The sequence below is a fragment of the Gopherus flavomarginatus genome, chromosome 25, assembly GCF_025201925.1.
Source record: "Gopherus flavomarginatus isolate rGopFla2 chromosome 25, rGopFla2.mat.asm, whole genome shotgun sequence".
Lineage (NCBI taxonomy): Eukaryota > Metazoa > Chordata > Testudines > Testudinidae > Gopherus > Gopherus flavomarginatus.
Genome location: NC_066641.1, coordinates 11,680,814 through 11,699,557, shown reverse-complemented (window position 1 = coordinate 11,699,557; position 18,744 = coordinate 11,680,814). Strand labels below are relative to the sequence as shown.

The 18,744-nt window shown below is 49.0% G+C and overlaps 1 protein-coding gene across 2 annotated transcripts in view; it reads right to left on the bottom strand.

The window, feature by feature from the left end:
* Positions 1-10,453: 10,453 nt before the first annotated feature.
* LASP1 (LIM and SH3 protein 1) overlaps positions 10,454-18,744 on the bottom strand; it is a 54,420-nt gene continuing 46,129 nt past the window's right edge. For both annotated transcript variants that reach the window (XM_050935345.1, XM_050935346.1), the window contains exons 5-7: positions 15,391-15,544; positions 14,939-15,042; positions 10,454-14,340 (exon numbers count right to left, since the gene is read on the bottom strand). In XM_050935345.1, the coding sequence (XP_050791302.1) occupies positions 14,170-14,340; positions 14,939-15,042; positions 15,391-15,544 (429 nt within the window). In that variant the 3' untranslated portion in view covers positions 10,454-14,169. The remainder of the gene's footprint in view (positions 14,341-14,938; positions 15,043-15,390; positions 15,545-18,744) is intronic.

The window sequence follows — 18,744 nt, the reverse complement described above, 5'->3', positions numbered from 1 at the left end:
TGGGTGGGAATACACACTGCATTCTTCTCCCACTGTGTATGTTTGGGTACAAAATAACAATGACATGGTGTTAATATTTGATGTACATCCACAAATTAAAGAATGTTATCTTAGTTCAGAACAGAAAATATTTTGCTCTTTTAATGTTGTTTTCTCTTTGGAATCCATTAAGACAAAACCAATGTAATGAGAAAGGCATGGCCAGGTTTCTCCAGTTCAGCTCACACCTAGGTGTCTATAATTCACTCTTACATTCTTTGCTTCAGAACTAGCTATCCTGCATGGATTGTGCATTAAGTTTCAGCACTGAAAGAGAGAGTCTCTGGAAAGAGTCCTAGCTTTTTAAGGAAGGCAAAAATTAGTTTTTTTGTTTTTTTTACAGCACATGCCTGTCAGCCATAAAGCAAAGAAACTTCAGACTGTACCTTTGTGCTAAATATAATAACTGGACAGTTAAAAATATTATATGTATCTGGAACTCTGCAAAGTTGAAGGATGTTTAATGCATGTAGACATTCTAAGATCACTGTTTTTATTAAAGTACACAGATATGTATCCTATTTACAAAAAGTTTTATATTTCTGGTACATAGCTTTAAAAATTGAAAATATTTAATATGTGCTAACAGTATTTATTTCATTTTGGATTAGTTACATGATGGATATTTTCTTCATATTATTAAAATACCTTTTTCCCCCATCTGCAATATTTCCAAATTATTTAAATATGTGCCAAATTTTGCCCTTTGAGACAGCTGTTCATCTCCAAGAGGCTGATCTGCAGCTGGCATAAATTGTGGAAGCTGACAATTAACACCAGCTGAAAATCTGCACCTAATTGATTTCAATGGTAATGAGCTGATAACAACTCCTGATGTTTTCTGTTTAAAAAGATCCTTTTTATGAAACACATCCAAGGATAGAATATGGCTGCATGTATGGGTGGGAGTGGAAGGTAATTTTTTTTGCTAACATTCACCTAGAAACTTAATTGTGCACCAACAGATGTCAGAGATGAAACCATTCATTTAAAAACAAAATATGAAACATACTGGTATGTTAATATTGTTTTTAAAATCCATGTTCTGGATTTTAAACAATATTTTAAAACACATTTTTGTTGTCTCACTTGTGTAATAATTATTGACCTATTTTAAAATAAAATACAGAATAATGGGAAGGATCTGTAAAGTCATTGTGATGCTTGTGCTGTAGCCTAGTGAAAAAGATGCAATTATAAATGAGACAACACAAATATGTTGTAAGTCTTACACCAGTACATGCTAATTCTAGAGACCCATGAGTGAACCATACCCATAAGTGAAGGCACAACAGCAATAAATTGCAGCAAATCACAAAAATGCCATACAATTGCAGCTATGCAAGAAAGTGGGGCCCTTTGATTTAATAGCAACATATGATAAGAAATACTGACTTCACCAATATTAGTCCACGCTAAAAGCAAATCTTCAAGGACTTTAAGTTTATGGATGTGCCAGCTTGAAATGTTACAATGTTCCCAGTATTATAATAATTAGTGGCTTCTTTTTAATAGATACAATAGCTCAGGGAGCGTTTGGCATTAGTCTCAATTTGTTGGTGCTCCAGCCCTTCTTTCCGGAGATTTTCCTTTGCAAACAACTGAAGTTCACACCTCTTGTTCTGAAACAGGACTTCCCAAACAGGTTTGTTTAAACTGACTGACAGCTCAGCACAGCCAGCTTTGTAGCCAGTCTTGTGTCAAGATCCCCTTAGAGCTCCCAAATTTATTACTAACTATGTTTATTAGGGTAGTGCCTTCAGGCCTCAAGAATGGGCCCTATTGTGCTAGGCACTGTACAAACACATAGCAGTAGGTGGCCCTGCCCCAGAGAACTTACAATCTAAATAGACAAGACAGACAGACAGACAGAGAAGGGGAAGGGTCCTCATTAAGCAGCATTAGACTGATTAAGTCAATAATCAAATGGGAGACTGCAAAAACCCTGTGTGCTAAAGGAATTGGTGATGATGACGACAGTTCAGGAGTTGGCACTTTTACTTCTGAGTTAGTACTGAACTGGCGTCCCTATGATGTTAAAGGGGCACTGGACTCTTAGCAATGCTCAGGGCCACCCAGAGGGGGCAAGTGGGGCAATTTGCCCCGGGCTCCACGGGGGCCCCCACGAGCATGGCTGAAGCTCCCCACCCGGCCCCGTCTCCCGGAGCCTCAGCCCATCCAGCAGCTTCCCGGACAGCAGCAGCATGGCTCCGGCGGGGCCCCTGAGCCCCGCCCCACGGTGAACGGGCAGCGGCTGCAAGGAGCTGAGCACAGCGTGGAGCTCCCAGCCCCGCCTCCTGACCACGTGGCTCTGAGTGGGGAGGGGCCCGGACCCCACCCCCTGTCCACGTGGCTCTGAGCGGGGCAGAGCTCAGGGCACGCTGGAGTCATGCTGGAGCTTTGGAGCGGAGCTCGTGGATGCGCCGAGTCTCCGGGTGAGAGGGGAGCCGGGGGTAAGAGGCCAGGGAGTCCTGGGGATAGGGAGGGGGCAGAGGTTGAGGAGGTGGTCAGGGGACAGGGAATGGGGGGGGTTGGATCGTGAGCGTTCCAGGGGTCTGTCAGGACTCAGTGGGGGGTGGATAGGGCTTGGGGCAGTCAGGGGACAGGGAGCAGGGGTGAGGTCCTGGGGTAGTAGTGGAGGGTCTCTCGGGGATGGTGAGGGGGCAAGGAGCAGGATGGGTTGGGCATTCTGAGGGGGTTGGCAGTAAGGGGGCAGGAAGTGGGTAGGGGTTGGATAGGGGGCAGGCCTAAGCTGTTTGGGAGGCACAGCCTTCCCTACCCTAAAGCTCATTCAGCAGTTTGAGGCTTGTAGAAGAGCCAAGCTGTTACCTTTTCCATTAAGGCTACTATCCCTTTCACTTCTCAAATGCCAAATTATAGTCTATATTTAATTTCAGTGCCATAGGGAGATTCATGTCAGGGGAAGGTAGCTTCATTTAAAATTAGCCACTGGGGGAGCGATCACATGAGAAGAGCAATATCCTACACTACCTACCTCCTTCCCAACCCTACCAAGGGAGACCCCGCCCCCTTACATTTCCTGAGGCTCCAGATGGGTTAATTCAGTGGTTCTCAAACTTTTGTACTGCTGACCCCTTTCACATAGCAAACCTGTGGGTGTGACCCCCCCTTATAAATTAAAAACACTTTTTAATATATTTAACACTATTATAAATGCTGGAGGCAAAGCAGGGTTTGAGGTGGAGGCTGACAGCTTGCAGCCCCCAGTAATAACCTTGTGACCCGCTGAGGGGCCTGACCCCCAGTTTGAGAACCCCTGGGGTAATTTAAGTTTAACACCCTGTGTCCATTCACATGCATATGCTATTTTGAACATTTCAGTTTTCACAACATAGGCTCATCCCAGATTTGGAACAAGCTCAAATGCTCATTTCATGGAGTATGTACATAGTCTATACTAAAGACAAACCCACAGTAACTGTCTCCAGTTTGTGAGGGACCCCATGGAGCCAGTCTCTAGGAAACAGATAAATGCATGGTGGTTAAATCCATTAATGGCTATTAGCCAGGCTGGGTAAGGAATGGTGTCCCTAGCCTCTGTTTGTCAGAGAGTGGAGATGGATGGCAGGAGAGCGATCACTTGATCGTTACCTGTTAAGTTTACTCCCTCTGGGGCACTTGGCATTAGCCATTGTCGGTAAACAGGATACTGGGCTGGATGGACTTTTGGTTTGACCCAGTATGGCTGTTCTTATATTCTAACCTAAATGAACCAAAAGTTATGGAGACAGATATGAGTCAAGGAAGCTAGCAGAGTATCAGAAACTTGGAAAAATCTCTGACTGGATGGGCTCAAGCATTTGGTCACAAGCTGAGGTGGTTCAAAAAGTTTTGGATTTTTTTTTTAAGCAAAATTTTTTTATTGTTTCTTTAAACAATCCCAAACACAGCAAGCAGCAGATATTTGGCCACACACTTCTGAAACCCCAGACCATATTCAGGTTATGGCAAACTAATTTCAGCTTTTCAATTAAAAAAACCACAACAAATTTTGAAGGAAAGCAGACATTGTCTGTGATTTTCTGTCTGCTTTTTAAAAGCCCCTAGTTTTCGATCCAGAAACAGTTTCGACAGCACGTATTTGTCCAACCCTTTTAATGAGCTTTAGTGCCTTTTAGCACTAGCTGATGCTGAGAACCAGTGATACCTTGTAAAGAAGTTTTCTCAAAACTGGATTTGTGCCGAGATGCAGAAGGTTTATTTTTCCCAGGGCCGCCCATGGGGGAGGAGCAAGTGGGGCAATTTGCGCTGGGCCCCGCAGGGGCCCCTATGAGAATATAGTATTGTAATTTTTTTTATGGAAGGGGCCCCCAAAATTGCTTTGCCCCAGGCCCCCTGAATCCTCTGGGCGGCCCTGGAAATGCTCAGTGAAATCTTGGCCCTCCTGAAATCAATGGCAAAATTTCCATTAACTACAATGCAATCAAGAGTTCACCCTGAATCTGTTTATATGGGAAAAGACAACACTTCTGATCACTAAAGATCACATAGTAGTTCTTGAAAGAGTAGGGATGTTGGTCCTGATATCATGGCTAAATTTCATCATGGGCAATTACATTTCTCCTACATAAAACTCCCCCTGCAATTTCAATTGGATAAGGGATTCGTCATTGCCCATCTTCAGCTGTTGTGTGGTGTTGGCAGTGCCTTGTTAAACAGCTGCCACATTCCACTCTGAATTAGTTGCATTTGGGATATGGCTAAAGTGATTGTTATGCATAGTTGGTTAGGTTGCTAAAGTCCTTTGGGGAAAGAGAGCATTTATGGAAGGATATAATTCGTGTCCCTGGTTTTACATCCAGCTGAGGAGCCATTCCACACATTCCTCGCTGCTCTCTGTCTTTATCACTTCAGATTGTTGAAATCAGATATACAGACTCAGGAAACTGAGGTTGTTGAACATTTTATTTATATTCAAGAGTTGCTTCTCATAACATTTAGAGTTTCCATTTTAACTGCTTTGTGGGGGAGGCGAGAAGGATTAGGTTCCTCATTTTGGGTGTGTCACCCTTTTTAAAGCCCTGACTGTGACTCTCAGTTGGGCCATGGCAGTGGCATGCTGTGTAATGCAGTTTGGGCTGAAGCAGATGCACTGGAGAACATCAGTTTGGATCCACAGGCAAAGATATACACACTGTACTTCTCTCTCAGGAAACTTTGTACTGACAGGAGATTGTACTATGTCAGATACTCAGCTGGCGCTGATAACTATAATTCCCATCTTTATGTAAACATTTGTTTGTGGAAAGTCTTATCAACAGATATCAACTAATTCTTGCCACTTGTACCCCAAAAGTGCTTATATAAGCCACAAACACTACAATTCAGAGTAAATTTCCTCCTAATTACAGTGGTGTCATGTGAGTTAAGGATTCATCAAGCTTTTTTCCATTACAAAACTTCTATTTCCAGGGGTGTATTGCTTCCCAGCAAGAATCAACTGCAGGGGGAGACCAGCCATACAAAAATCTTACCTTCTAGGAGGGTTGTTTTCATTATACAATACAACCTGAAATAAACATTACATGTGATGCTTATTACACAGTAGTGGTTGACTAAGTCTTTCATGTTGTGTGTTTGCATTCCATTTTTAACCCCAGAAAACTGTTTGCATTTGTCCAAAATAAAAAGTGTCTGTTGTGTGGACTAGCAGTCTGGAGGATGAGGAAGAATTAAACATGACTGCAGTGGTCAGGCCTGTGCTCAGATGGATATGGTATACCTGCACCGCTCACTGCTACTGAGTCAAAATTCCTGCTCCCATTCCTGAAGTGTTCTAGCTAGTTGCCACCCTCCACCCCAGAAGTAGCTGCATTTCAGCAATAACCAGTGATAAGCAGTGAGTGATCAGTGAAAAATGAAAGGTGACGTGTCTGAATAAGATACTATTGTGATATTCAGATTTTGTGCTCACTTTTTGTTTTCTTAGCTTTTTAAATTTTTTTTAAGTAAAAAATATATATATATACTTTCGAAAACTAAAAAACAGCAGGTACTTATCCCAAGGGTGGGGGGTATCTATGTGGCCACAGAACAATGAACAGTTACATTTCCTTAATACCAGCATGGCAAACAAAACAACACACTACTCCATAGTGAGGTTTCATTATCGCTCTCTCTCTCTCTCTCTCTGTCCATTCCTGAGGCCAGGTTGCTTTGTATTTGCTCTTCAAATGCATTACAGCTCAGACATTCTGCTAAGGGCATTTATAAGTCTTGACATCTGCACTGTCCAATGGCTGCTCTTCCTGGGGTTTTCCTCTCTCCAGCTGCTCGGGAAGCGGGTTGCTTGGGAAGGGTTAGCTCTTTCTCCTGATGGCTCTGGCATTGCTGCTGCTGAGGATAAGGTGACACTTGTCTGACCCAGGCCTGAGAGCTGCAGAAACCCCAAACATGCTTAAGGATGGGAAAACTGCACATATATAAACACAAGTGACAAAAGGCATCAGATTTTTTATCAACTGGGCAGCAAAGTGGGAACGTGGGAGCTGTTGCTAAAATGATAAGCAAGAGCGCCAGATATTGCAAAACACCCATCTGCCTCCATTCAAAGCATGCAACCAGACTCCCTTATTTTATCTATAACTAACATTATATTTTACTTCTTTCTCAGTGGGACCAGAAATCGTTAGTGCACATAGCATGGTTATTAAAGGCAGCGGAAAGCCCTTGATATGATTGGGAGTAACTGATAGATAAAGCTGAAGGAAAATATAATAGATTATATATATTTAATCAGGCTGCTTAGAACAGTTAAACAAAAAGGTGTCTCTCTCCCCCCACATCAGCTACTGTGCAGGAAACGGCTGCTGTGATGCCAGCAGCATGTCTGGGTCAGAAAGCCTGTAAGAGCACTGCAAACAAGAGCAATGCAAACAAAACTAACCATCACCTTATTCCCCAGGAATTAAAATGGTTTGGAGCAAATCCTCACCTGAATGATGCTTTGATTGGCAGGATGGCTGGCTGCTGTGCTTCATCCTTCCCCTGCACTGCTGTTGGAGCTCTTAGAGCAGGTAGATGATATAGGAGAGGATCACCAGGCCGATGATGGCAAAAAACATTAAGATGAAAATATCCAGCATGATGGATGTGGTGGAGGCAGGGGCACAGGCTGCCTGTTGGACTGCAGGGGAGGGAGAGCCTGAGCCGCAGATGCTGCTGCAGTGAGGGAGGCAGGCAAGGTGGCTGTAATGGCAGAGACGAGGACTAGCCCAGATCTCGTTCCCCAACCCCCACAGTATTTCCCTCCTCTCCCAGCCGGAGGACACGGAGCCATGCCCAGGACAGAGTGAGGATGCCTGATCAGACTGAGCTATAGCTTTTCATCAAGGACCACAGCAGAGTTTAAAAAAAATGAAAAGGAGGGGTTGGGGTGGAGAGCAAAGGTTCAAACTGGGGAGGAGCCCCCCCGGTTCCTAAGGATCTGACTGTACACAAAGGGGCTCAGCCGCAGTCGAGCTAGCAGGAAGAGTTGCTTTGCCACCCGCTGTTTCGAACAGACCAAGCACCAGGCTGTAGCTGGTTCAGAGGAGGCTGAGCTAAATGGATGTGTTGCTAATATTTGCAGCTATGGGCCCTGGCTGGGCAGAGTCGCAGGTAGGAGCGAGGAAATGGGACAGCCCATTGGAGGCTGGTTTTGTTATGGCTCAGATGTTTATTACTAGCGGTCATGTTGTGGGACTCGCTTTTAAAGCCCAGTCATCACTGCAGCATGTCTGGATAGTTTGGTGCCTTTTAGGGCATCCCAATGGAGGCCTGAGCTGCCCTGCTAAGGCATCACCCTTGAACATAGGGCTTGCTGTGTGTTTGCATGGCTGGCTGTAGAGAGACAGTGAGGATGAGGCAAGCCCCAGGACAGCCCCTGGTTGCCTTCCCAGAGCCATCTGTTTATAGAATGATCCACACAGGGCTCCTCTCTTCACTGTGTCATTAGTGGCAGGGGGGGATGGGCTATTTAACTGGGGATGTGGCCTTGCTTTCTGCCTATGAAATGGTAAATGGGTTCTTAGCTCCTCACACATGCACTGAGCCCTGGGGAAGGGTGAGATAGATAATTATTGAAGTAGGACCTAGAGGCACCAACTGAGAACAAGGCCTCATTGCGCTAAATGCTGCTCAGACACATCATGAGATACAGAATTAGCTAAGTTCATGGATATGTCCATCAGTGGCTATCAGCCAAGACACTCAGGGCTGCAGCCCTATGCTCTAGGTTTCCCTGAACCTCAGACTGCTAGAAGCTGGAACTGGACAAGAGGGACTAGATCGCTCAATAAATCACCCTGTTCTGTTCACAGCCTCTGAAGCATCTAGCACTGGCCACTGTCAGAAGACAGGATACTGGGCTAGATGGACCAGTGGTCTGCTCTAGTCTGACCAGTCTCATGTTCTTACAAAGAGCTTACATGCAAGACAGTCAAAGACCATGAGACAGGGCATTTTATCTCCAGGAGGGAAACTGAGGCACAGATTTAAGTGATTGCCAAGGTCACACAGGAAATCTGCGACAGAAGGAAGAATGGAACCCATATCTTCAGAGTCTACTGGCCACAGGAGTACACTCCCTCTCAGTGACTCGCAGAGTACGTTTACACAGCAAGCAGAAAGCTGCAGCATTTCAGAGCCTGGATCTACAGACGGGGCTTGTGCAACAATGCTAAAAACAGCTGTGAAGCAATTCTGAGCCTAAACCTTTACACAGGTAGAGTCCCTAGACCCGGGCTCTGAGACTCGCTGCTGCAGGTTTCCACTTGGGGTGGAGATGTCACTGGTGGGTCCTGGTAAGTCAGTTATAGAACTGGGAGCCAGGGCTCTTGGCATGACAAGCAAAGCCATTTTGATGCAGTGACGTGGAACCAGTTTAAAAGGGAACCTGCAAAACTTTTCCTTCTTTGGAGTCTGACACAGCTACTCCCTGCAGAGCTACTGCTACATGCTTTAATTTCTCTAGAACACCTATTTTCATGGGAGGGAGTTAAAAGTAATGGTGACCTTTTCCCCCCCTCATGTAGATCCATGTAATATTCCTCTCTCTCTTCTTTCAAGGGGACTTTCTACTCCTAAATCTTTCAGGTATCCTTGAAAATCCCACCTTGCATGGCTCCAACAACCAAAGTGAAGCACTAGCCGCCACCTTCTTTCTGACAATAGGATTTAGTCACCAGCTGGAGGAATGATGGGCTACTTAGGAGGTATTCAAAGTTCAAGTGTGACTAGGTACACTGGAACAGGAGTTTTCCCCTCTATAGGAAAAGGTCTCCAATTTGACCAATTAACTTGATGTCTGCAGGGATTGATAATTGCTACAGGGAGGGCACAGAAAGCCAGGAGGTTTTGCCAAATGTTTTACCTTGCTAAACTCACCAACTTCTATCGCTCTCATGACAATGGTATCTGAGAACCTCATTCGGAGATTTATCCTTCCCTCTGCGTGGAAGGGAGGTATTTCCCCATTCTGCAGAGGTGTTGAAGGCACAAAGGTTAATGAACAGATATATGGGAGACCAGACCTCCTATGGGGTGCAATGGGAACTACCAGACACCTAGTGTTGTGGAGGTCTGAAAATTGGGACCAGGCAGCTAAAGGTTTGGTGTAGGGCCCAGATCCTCAGGAGATGTTTAGGTTTGTAACCAATTTCAGTGGAACCTAAATACCTGTAAAGGATCAGGGCCTAAGCGACATGCTGACAGTCACACAGGGAGTCCATAGCAGAGCTGGGAATGAAACCCAGGTCTCTGAAAGCCCAGGCACAACCATTCTCCTCCATAGCAGCAGGGCTGGCTCTACAGTTTTTGCCACCCCAAGCAGCGCAACGAATTGCTGCCACGGGCGGCGGGGGCAGTCCATGTGCCCTTAGGGCAGCAGGCGTGTTTCTGCGGTGGCAGCAATTTGGCGGCAGCTTCTATGGTTAGCTGAAGCCGCCGCTGACAAACATAGAAGCTGCTGCCAAATTGTCGCTACCGCGGTAACGCACCTGCCACCCTAACGGAGCATGGACTGCCCCTGCAGCCCACGGCGACAATTCAGCGCGCTGCCTGGGGGCAAAACAACAGGGACTGCCGCCCCTTGCACATTGCCACCCCAAGCACCAGCTTGGAATGCTGGTGCCTGGAGCCGGCCTTGCATATCAGGAACAGAAGTGGCTCTGAGCTACGCAGACAGCTATTAGGAATGGAGTAGAAGCCTGGCTGTTGATTTAGCTCCCAACAGACTTCACTGGGCACCACACTGTGCCCATGAAGTCACGTCACTGCAAAGTTGTTTTTAAAATATCCAAAAACTGATTCAAATTAATTTCCTTTGTTACTTGCTCTCCCTCTTCCAGCACAACTGATAACCTGTTTAAAGCCAGAGGAAAATTTAAAAAAACCACAATTAAGACCACAGCAGTCAGCAGGTAAAAATTATATTTTTATTTTAAATTTGAATAAACCCAGAAGAGGGTTTGTTGGTTTGTTCCATTGAATGGTTCAGTTAAAAAGGCCAAATACATTTCATTTTCTGGGGGGTGTTCAGGCCCATCGGAAGAAATATACAGACAAAAAACTCACCAATAATAATAAAAAAAATGATTTAAACCCGGCACTGAAATGCAACTTGGAAAGCTAAGATGTAAGACTTGTTTGTTTAAAAACAAACACACATTAATGAAATGGTTACAATGATGCAAATTTAGCTTTTTTTTTTAAGATTTTACTTATTTATTTTAAATACAGGTTTAGGTGCTTTTTCAGCTATGAAAAAAAGGCAAAAAAGTGCATAAGTCAGAGAGAAGGCAGAAATCAAGCAATAAGATGTCTGTTTTCCATGGCAGAAGGAAAAAAAGGGGGGAGGGCAGGCAGGAGAAGGGGAAGATAGGGACAACAGTGTCAAGGTAGCATTAAAAAAGTTTTAGGCCCAAAAACTTACGTTTCCTGTGTTTTCATTTGGTCCATTAAAAAAGGTTTATTCACATTGTTACTTCCCCCCTCCCCAGACAACTGGCTCTAAGAACAGAGTATTAGTAATCAGGAATGTGCACCTCTCCATTCCCCCAGGTCTTGTGCTCACATGTTTCAGCATCACCAAGGATGTAAATTCCCTGCAGCCCATCGCTGTCACTTTTATGCTCTCCCCAAGGCTGACTGCATCTCCTTTCACCCACGCCCCTCCCAAGTCTCCCACAAGCCCTTAGATGAACAGGACAGTTGGTTAAGCAAAAGGTTCGCCATTATCCCCAGCCCTGCTGCTAGCTGGCTCATCCAGTGGAATGGAACAGCTCAGAAACCGTTTCAGTAAAGTACATTGATCTGGGGACAGGAGACCAGAGACCCTCTTGCCCATACAAGCTTCAGCACTATAGCAAGTACCAGAGAGAGACTAGGAAGTGACAGGTTTCAGGGCTCGCTGCTGCTACCCACCCCTTAGGCCCTCTCACTCAAACATTTCACCTTCAATTCAGTGTCCCATAGGCACGATTCTGCATCTCCATTGTGCTTTTGGAAGTGAAACAATGAGCACATGAGAAAGAGGAGAGGCTGTCTGTGGGGTCCTCTTCCATATTTCAGGGGTGGCTTCCCCATTTTAAGAATCTAGCAGCCTGTTTCTCCCTTCCCCCGAAAGGGCAGCACCAAGGTAAGAGTGTACAGAGCAGAAGTGGAAGTGTACAGAGGGGTAAACCCAGAACAGTGCGCTGGGATCGAGCAAGTCTCCAGTGCGCTCAGTGAGAAAGGGGCACCCATCAGGGAGACTCTGGAAACCGACATGCTTCTCAGCTTAGTCCCCACATTGACTCTTAAAGCCAGATATCAAAACTCAATTAAAAATTACAAAACGTTTAGCTAGGCCTGTCTGCTTAGAACTTACAGACCACCTCACTGGATGCACCATCAGGTCAGACTCCCCTGGCATAACAAGGGCTGTCATGCTACATGGAATTCCAGCTGAGAGGGAGAAAGGCACCAGGGAGTGGGGGTCTCAGCATGCCAAGGCAGAGAGGGTAGTGGAGTTGATCCACTGGGGAAATGTGGGAGGATTTGCAGCTAGCTATTATCAATGCCCAACTTCCTTAACCAAGGACAACATAGCACCATCTTCTCTGCATACAGATTTCCAGTTATAGTGGCCCCTGGGCCCAAAACATTGGCTTGGGTTGGGGATGTGCTTTGAAGTTTTGGTCCCTGATGCGATGCAAGCCAGCAGGAGCCTGGAATGTCTACCACCAGCCTGGACCCAGTGAGAATGCAGCGAAGCTGGGGGTGGAATGTATGTGTTTATTGCCCTTCCTGGTCCCTTTGCCACTGACCCTTCCCCTCCACGGAGAGAAGGCTGTAAACATCCCAACTCAAAATGGAATGGAATTGGAACTAGAACTGGCCCTGCTGCCCCTGGGAAAGGCACGGATGGAACTGGCTGGCTCCCTCTCCTCCTTCCAGCTGAGGGTTGGCTGACTGTTGTGTGGGGAGGTTTGTTCCAGTGAGCAAGGCATATGCCAGTGCAAAGCAGAAACTAAGTGGAACTTGATAGAGCCAGTCCCTGGTCTTTGCCCCCGCAAGGCACCTCGTGCCTTTTTCACGACATCTCCGCCAGCCACTCGTGGCAGAATCTCTCCCATGGTCAGCTCAGTTCGTTCATGGACATAGGATGAAAGCAGAGCTAGACTGAGAAGTCAGTGGCTCCAAACAGCCATGGGGTAGGGGGTAGTGAGGGGGCACCAGAGACCGCTCCCCAGACCCTGCACCACATGGCCACGCAGACAGGGAGCTCATCCAGCAGCAGGGATGGGAGAGCGAGCAGTGACCCTGCCTGCAAGGTGAGACAGAACCCTTCTATGCAAGAGATCAAAAGGAATTTGCTGCTGCGAAATGTAGAAGCTGATTGGAAGGCACATGGGCCCTTCCCCTCTACTGGAATGGTATTTGGTTCTAGAGGGGGTTCTGGGTATTGCTTTCCTCCTCACCCCCACATGGGGACTCCTGGATGACCATGGGGGAGGCAAGGAGTCACCTTCTGCCCCTCCCCATAGCTCTCAAACACAAGCAGCTCATCCAGCCTCAAACATAAGCAGCCCATGGGCTACTCCTCACTCCCAGGGCAGCTGCAGTCACCCCACAGAGCGTCAAGAAGGCCCAGAGATGAGTGGCCCAATCCAGGGGAGCTCGCATGGCATGGCCAGACCTGTGCTGCTGCTTTTAAGAGCCCTACCCTGTTCCAAGGACCACAGCCCCAAAGCCCCACTGCCTGCCACTTCTGTCTCTGTCCCCCTCAGACCCTGGGGATCCCAGCACCTCTGCAGGCAATGACACAGCCCAAAAGTCAAGGAAAACGCTAGAGGAACAGAGCGAAAAAAGATTCAAAGGTTAATCGATTGATCTTAGATTCTTTGGAACTAATATTTTTTGTTTAAGTTGGTGAAAAAATGAGGAGTGGAAGGGGGAGAGAGAGAGAGACAGAATGGAAACATTTAATGGCGGCAATGAGGTGGGAGAGGCGACTGGGGATGGCCCAATGCGAGATCCCTGCAGGCTTCCCTGCTGCCAGCTAAGCCCTCCCTCCAGGTGGGAGGTACTTATGGCTCTAGAGAAGGGGATCCCCACTAACCCCCTCCTCTAACTTGCTATTAAGGGGACACCCCCTTGTCATTTGTCCCTTACTGCCCCTCCAGCTGCCTGGCTTGGGCCTAGCAGAGGTGGATGGGTTTGGTCCTATCAGACAGGTCAGCTGGGATCCTTTCTTAGCTCAGGATGGCAGCGAATCCAGTTGCTTCCCTCATATTCCCTGGGGATGCAGGGCATGCGCCTGGTAGCTAGGCCCCCACCCCTTCAAAAAGACGGGGGTGAAGGGTGAAGAGATTAGAGGAGGGAAGCTGCAATGCTAGGGCCAGCCTGAGTGGCCTCTGGAGAAGGTTTCCCACCTAGTCCCAACAGAGCTATAATAGCTACAAAACAAAGCTAAATTGGCAAGAGAAACCAGAGCCCGCTGCAGAGTACGGATGGGCCAGGGGTGCAGCTCTGATGGAGTAATGGCAGAACGCGGCAGAGAAGGGATGCTGGGCGAGAGAGACATGACAGAGGACCTCGGGTGGGCTGGGTGCTTCGGGTGTCACTCCACGCCCCCTCGGCCACAGCTCAGATGGCCTCCACGTAGTTGGCCGGGAGCATGCCGGTGTCCCCTGTGCGCTCGACCGTGCCGTACATCCAGCCATCATCGATCTGCTGCACGTTAACGATGGTGTCCCCATCCTGGAAAGAGACCTCGTCTTCGTCAGCAGCGTTGTAGTCGTAGACTGCACGGAACCGCTTCTGGGGAGCAGGGAGAGGAGGGTCAGCAACACGTAGGGGCTCTAGCTCCCTCCCCACCCCCCACAGCCTGTTCATGGCAGCAGCCCCGGCTCTCCTTCCAACCAGTAAAGGCCTCCCAGAGCAGCTGAGCTTTCTGTGGGGAAGAGTTTGCAATCAAGGGGAGCTGAGCAGCATTGAACTTTGAAGGATCCACTCCTGGGCTCTGTAGCAACAGCTTCACTGGTCAGCGAGCTGCGGGGCTGGGCCCAGCTCACAGCATGCCAGTGCAGGCCAGACACTGGGCTGGAGGGCTCAGGAGGCAGAGTTCAAGCTCTTCCCCCACCATGGGCCTTAGTCAGAGAGCAACCAAAAGGCAAAGTAAGGGGAGACCAGGAGCATCAGCCCTGATAATGGTTGCAGTAGGATAGCACAAGGGGTGGGCCCCCCCAATCTACCTGACCCTCACCGCCACGCAAGAGTGTTTGCAGCAGCTGGGATAGGTTGCATGACTGGAGAAAAAAGCTGACCTGCACTAGCGGCCACTACGGGGATCCCACCAACTAGCGTCAGCGCTTGGTAGGTTAAGTGCTATTGCCGCCTTTTGGGCTATACTCACTCCTCCTCCTCCTCCTCCTGAAGGGGCATTACGCTGTGTAGAGGCCGGTGCTGCAGGCTCCTTGAAGCCATAGGACTGAGATGGAGGCTGCTGCTGCTGGTAGGCTGAGAGAGAAAGTCCCGGTTAGTCGTGGCAAACTGTCGGAGTATTGAGTTATGGAGACCCAGGGCCCTGCATCTCAGGGATGCTGCCCTTCTTTGTAACGAGCCTCACTCATAGCTTGGGCTGGGGGAGGGGGCTTTAAGGGGGAGCCACAGGTGGGCAAACATGTTGCGAAGAAGGTCTGCATCACTGGGCATGGGCTTCAATAGCCCCACTGCAGCCAGCGAACTGAAGCCTGGCTTCTTTGGGGCATCGGTGTCAGAAGATGAAGGTGGAAGGGGGAGGTTGTGCAGGAGACAGGCCGTATCTGCGTAATCAGGGCTCCCCCCAGAGAGTTCAGAGCTCCTTACCAGGGCTGCTGGGCTGGACTTGAGAAGGCGGCTGATGCTGTTCCACAGGTCTCCTGTAGTTGGCACCATCCTGGGAGTTCCTGCGTTCCATATCACCACCCTCGCCGCCACTTGGGCCCATCCTGCTCCTCTCAAACTCTTCATGGTACTTGATCTACAAGAAGAAATTCAGAATTAGAACCGTTCTAGGGGGCTTCTGGCCCAGATGGGGGCCTGTCCATGCCAGTCACAAGGTCTGCCCCGGAGAGCAGGTTTTAAGAGTGCTTCCCCTTCCACCACCAAAAAAACCAGTTGCATCAGACCCATTAGCACAGCAAAGACTAGAGCCAGGACTTTTACAATCCCCAGGCAACAGCCCCAGCAAGATCTCACCTGGACCAAGCCTCAGTGCAATCGTCTAGGTGCACTGGGCGCTACGCTCGTGTGCCAGGCCCACAGCATGGTGCTGTGTGCTGCAGCTGGAGAGACCATCTTTGCGGTCATTGATCCCACAGCCCTTTTCACAAGGGGCAGCTAGAATCCGGCCATGACATCCAGGCTGTTTACGTTCTGCCCTCCTAGGATTCCACCAGGCAGTTTCAGTGGTGTAGCCCTCACTGCCTGCCCTGAAGGGTCACAGCATTAGCAGGATGTCAGACAGTTCTGTCCTAGCCCAGAGCTGCAGCGCAGCCAATCCTCCACGCTGCCTGAAAAAAGCTGCATTGGGACTGCTCGAAAACGATTGCTATTCATGTGCCAGTCCAGCAGGGGGCACTGCAGACGCTTGGCAATTCCAGAGACAACCCTGGTTGTGGGAAAGGAGCCAGGCATCCTAGTCCCCTCCACCCAGCTGTAGGGTTTAACAGGGGAGGCGATGCTCCCCCCCCCACCACACACACACTTGGGTTGGACAGATTCCTGGCAGGTGACATCCTTTTTCTCCTGCCGCCCAGCATCAGTTCCTCACCTTTGCTGCACTCTTCTAGGGCCCTTAGCTGAGGGGCCCATTTGTGCCACTGTATGCCACCCAGGTCTTCACGGGAAAGGAGCTTTCCGGCCGTCTAGGCTGCTGGGACCCCCGCCCAGGATGCTGGCCAGTGTTGTCACTGTTCTTGTACTCCTCCCCCATCTGGCACTAGCCACCTGCCTTATGTACGGATTGTGAGCTCCTTGGAGCCCGGCTGCAGTGCCTACAAGGCCCAGGCACGGACCAGGACCCCTCGTGCTAGAGTTCAGCAGTGTATAAACAGCGCCCCATCACCCAACAGTGCCCGAGCAGGCCTGATGAGACAGCTGGGAAGGGGCAGCGATGAACAACACTGCTAGGCCCAAGTCAGCTGATGGGCGCTGCTGGACTCGGGGCTGGCTCCTAGGCCTCCCTCAAAGGAGGCCAGCCAGGCCCATGGGGAAAGGCCAAGGGGAAGGATGCCACAGGGATTATTCCAAGACTGCAGCTCTAAAAAATAGGTTGTAAATCCTCCCCACCCCTCTCCCGTCACCACAGTGCAGCTTTCTGGCCAGCTCAGCAATGCTGGGGACAGTAGCTGGACAATGGCATCCCCTGGAGTGATAGTTGTGTGTGTGGGGGGAGGGGGGTGTATATAAAGTGTATTATAATGGATCTGCCATAATGGTAGTAAGGGCAAGGGGGATGAAGGGAGAGAAAGAAGACTCTGAAGTGACATGATGAAGCAAGGGGCCTGCAGCCAGTTAGAGAACTTGACCTGCAGCCACTGCTATGCCAGGCCTAGAATCCCCCCATACCTCTGCTGCTGCCCCTCATTGCCAACCCCAGCCCCCCTTCTAGTCCAGTCCTGGGCTCCCCATGCAGCTGTGCCAATGCACCTAGATTGTGATTTGCAGCAGCCCTGTCTCTTTGCATTCCCAACAGCTTCTGTTGGAGGGTGGCAGGTTAAGGCCAGGAACGCTCTGAGGTGGTTTATTTGGTTCCAGCTCATATCCACTTGTGACCAAGACAAGGTTTGGACCTAGGTCCTCAGAAGAAAGGCTAATGCAACAGCCACCTAGCACCAGCCTCTGCTGTGGCCCACTTCTCTTCAGTCCCCCCAGCATCCTTGGTCCTCACTGATGCTTTGCGAGGGAAGCACACACGTGGAGTGGAAGACACCCTTTTCAGGCTGCCGCAGGCTCTCGGCATGGCTGCACTTTACAGCCTCACACCGTGGCAACGCCTCCAAGAGTGGTGAGAAGCTACAAGCCTACAGCATCCCCTGGGCAAGAGGCCTCAAATCTCCCTGGCCTGACAGAGGCTGCTGAGGAACGTCCCCCCCCGCTCCCGCAAGTGTTAGCTTCTCTCCCTCCTTGAGCCCTGCTTTGTCTTGTGCTTCAAGTCAGGACAGTATTCAGTATGTGTGTTACAGCAGCACTTAGAAGCCCCAGTCAAGAACCAGAACACCACTGTGCAGGGTGCTGTACAAACAGTGCAGCTGTGATTGTAGCCACATTATAGGACATCTTGAACACACCCCCTGATGCTGGTGCAGACAGCAGTTTCTCTGACAGCCACGTTGGCTGAACTGTTAACAACATAAAGATATAGGCAGCTTGGGTACCGATGGTGCCCTCATACGCAGTCAGGGAAGCAGGGCTTTGAACTCTGCTAGCAGCAGCAGCAGCTGCTTTTAACAGCTGTCACTAGAATGGATTTGAGGGCTGTGTTGGCTCCCTCGGTCTTCAGGCTGCTCTGGGAGAATCCCTCACTCCTGGCTTTGGCCTCTGAGGCTGAGCCACTGTGCCTTGGATTCCTGGAACTGGGAATACTCCCAAGCACCCAATGAGGGCCCTGCAGCTTGGCAGCTAAGGAGAAGCAAAGAGGCTGCTGTCCAGGAAATCGGGGCAATTATTCAATTCAAATGCTGCAGTATTTATAACAAAAAGTGAGACAAACAGAGGGTGTGGGAAGGGAATCCCAGCAGAGGATCTAAACAGAGGGCTACAGATTAGATTCATCTCACTACACCTCCTCAATTAGGTTCCCCATATTAACCCTTTGAACGCCAGCTCTCAGACAGCCAGAAGGAGCAGATTATCTAGCCACAGTCAGGAGATGTTTTGCAGTAAGGATTAGAGGAGGTCCCAGTTACCCATCATGGGTGCAAGAGCCCCCACACCACCCAGACAGCATATGGAGGACAGAGCCAGGGATGAGGTCATGTGCTAGGTGGCAGAGTCTCAGTCAGACCAAGAGGGGCAGGGTTAGTCCCCTCTACTGTACTGAAAACACTGAGACCCTGAACCAAGTCAGATGCTTCAGAGTGTCTCAATCAGCCCTTACTTGGCAGACAAGCATCCTGTAAGTGGGAGGCTGGTACTACTTGTCTCTCCACCCCTGCAGCGATGCTGCATGTGGCCAGC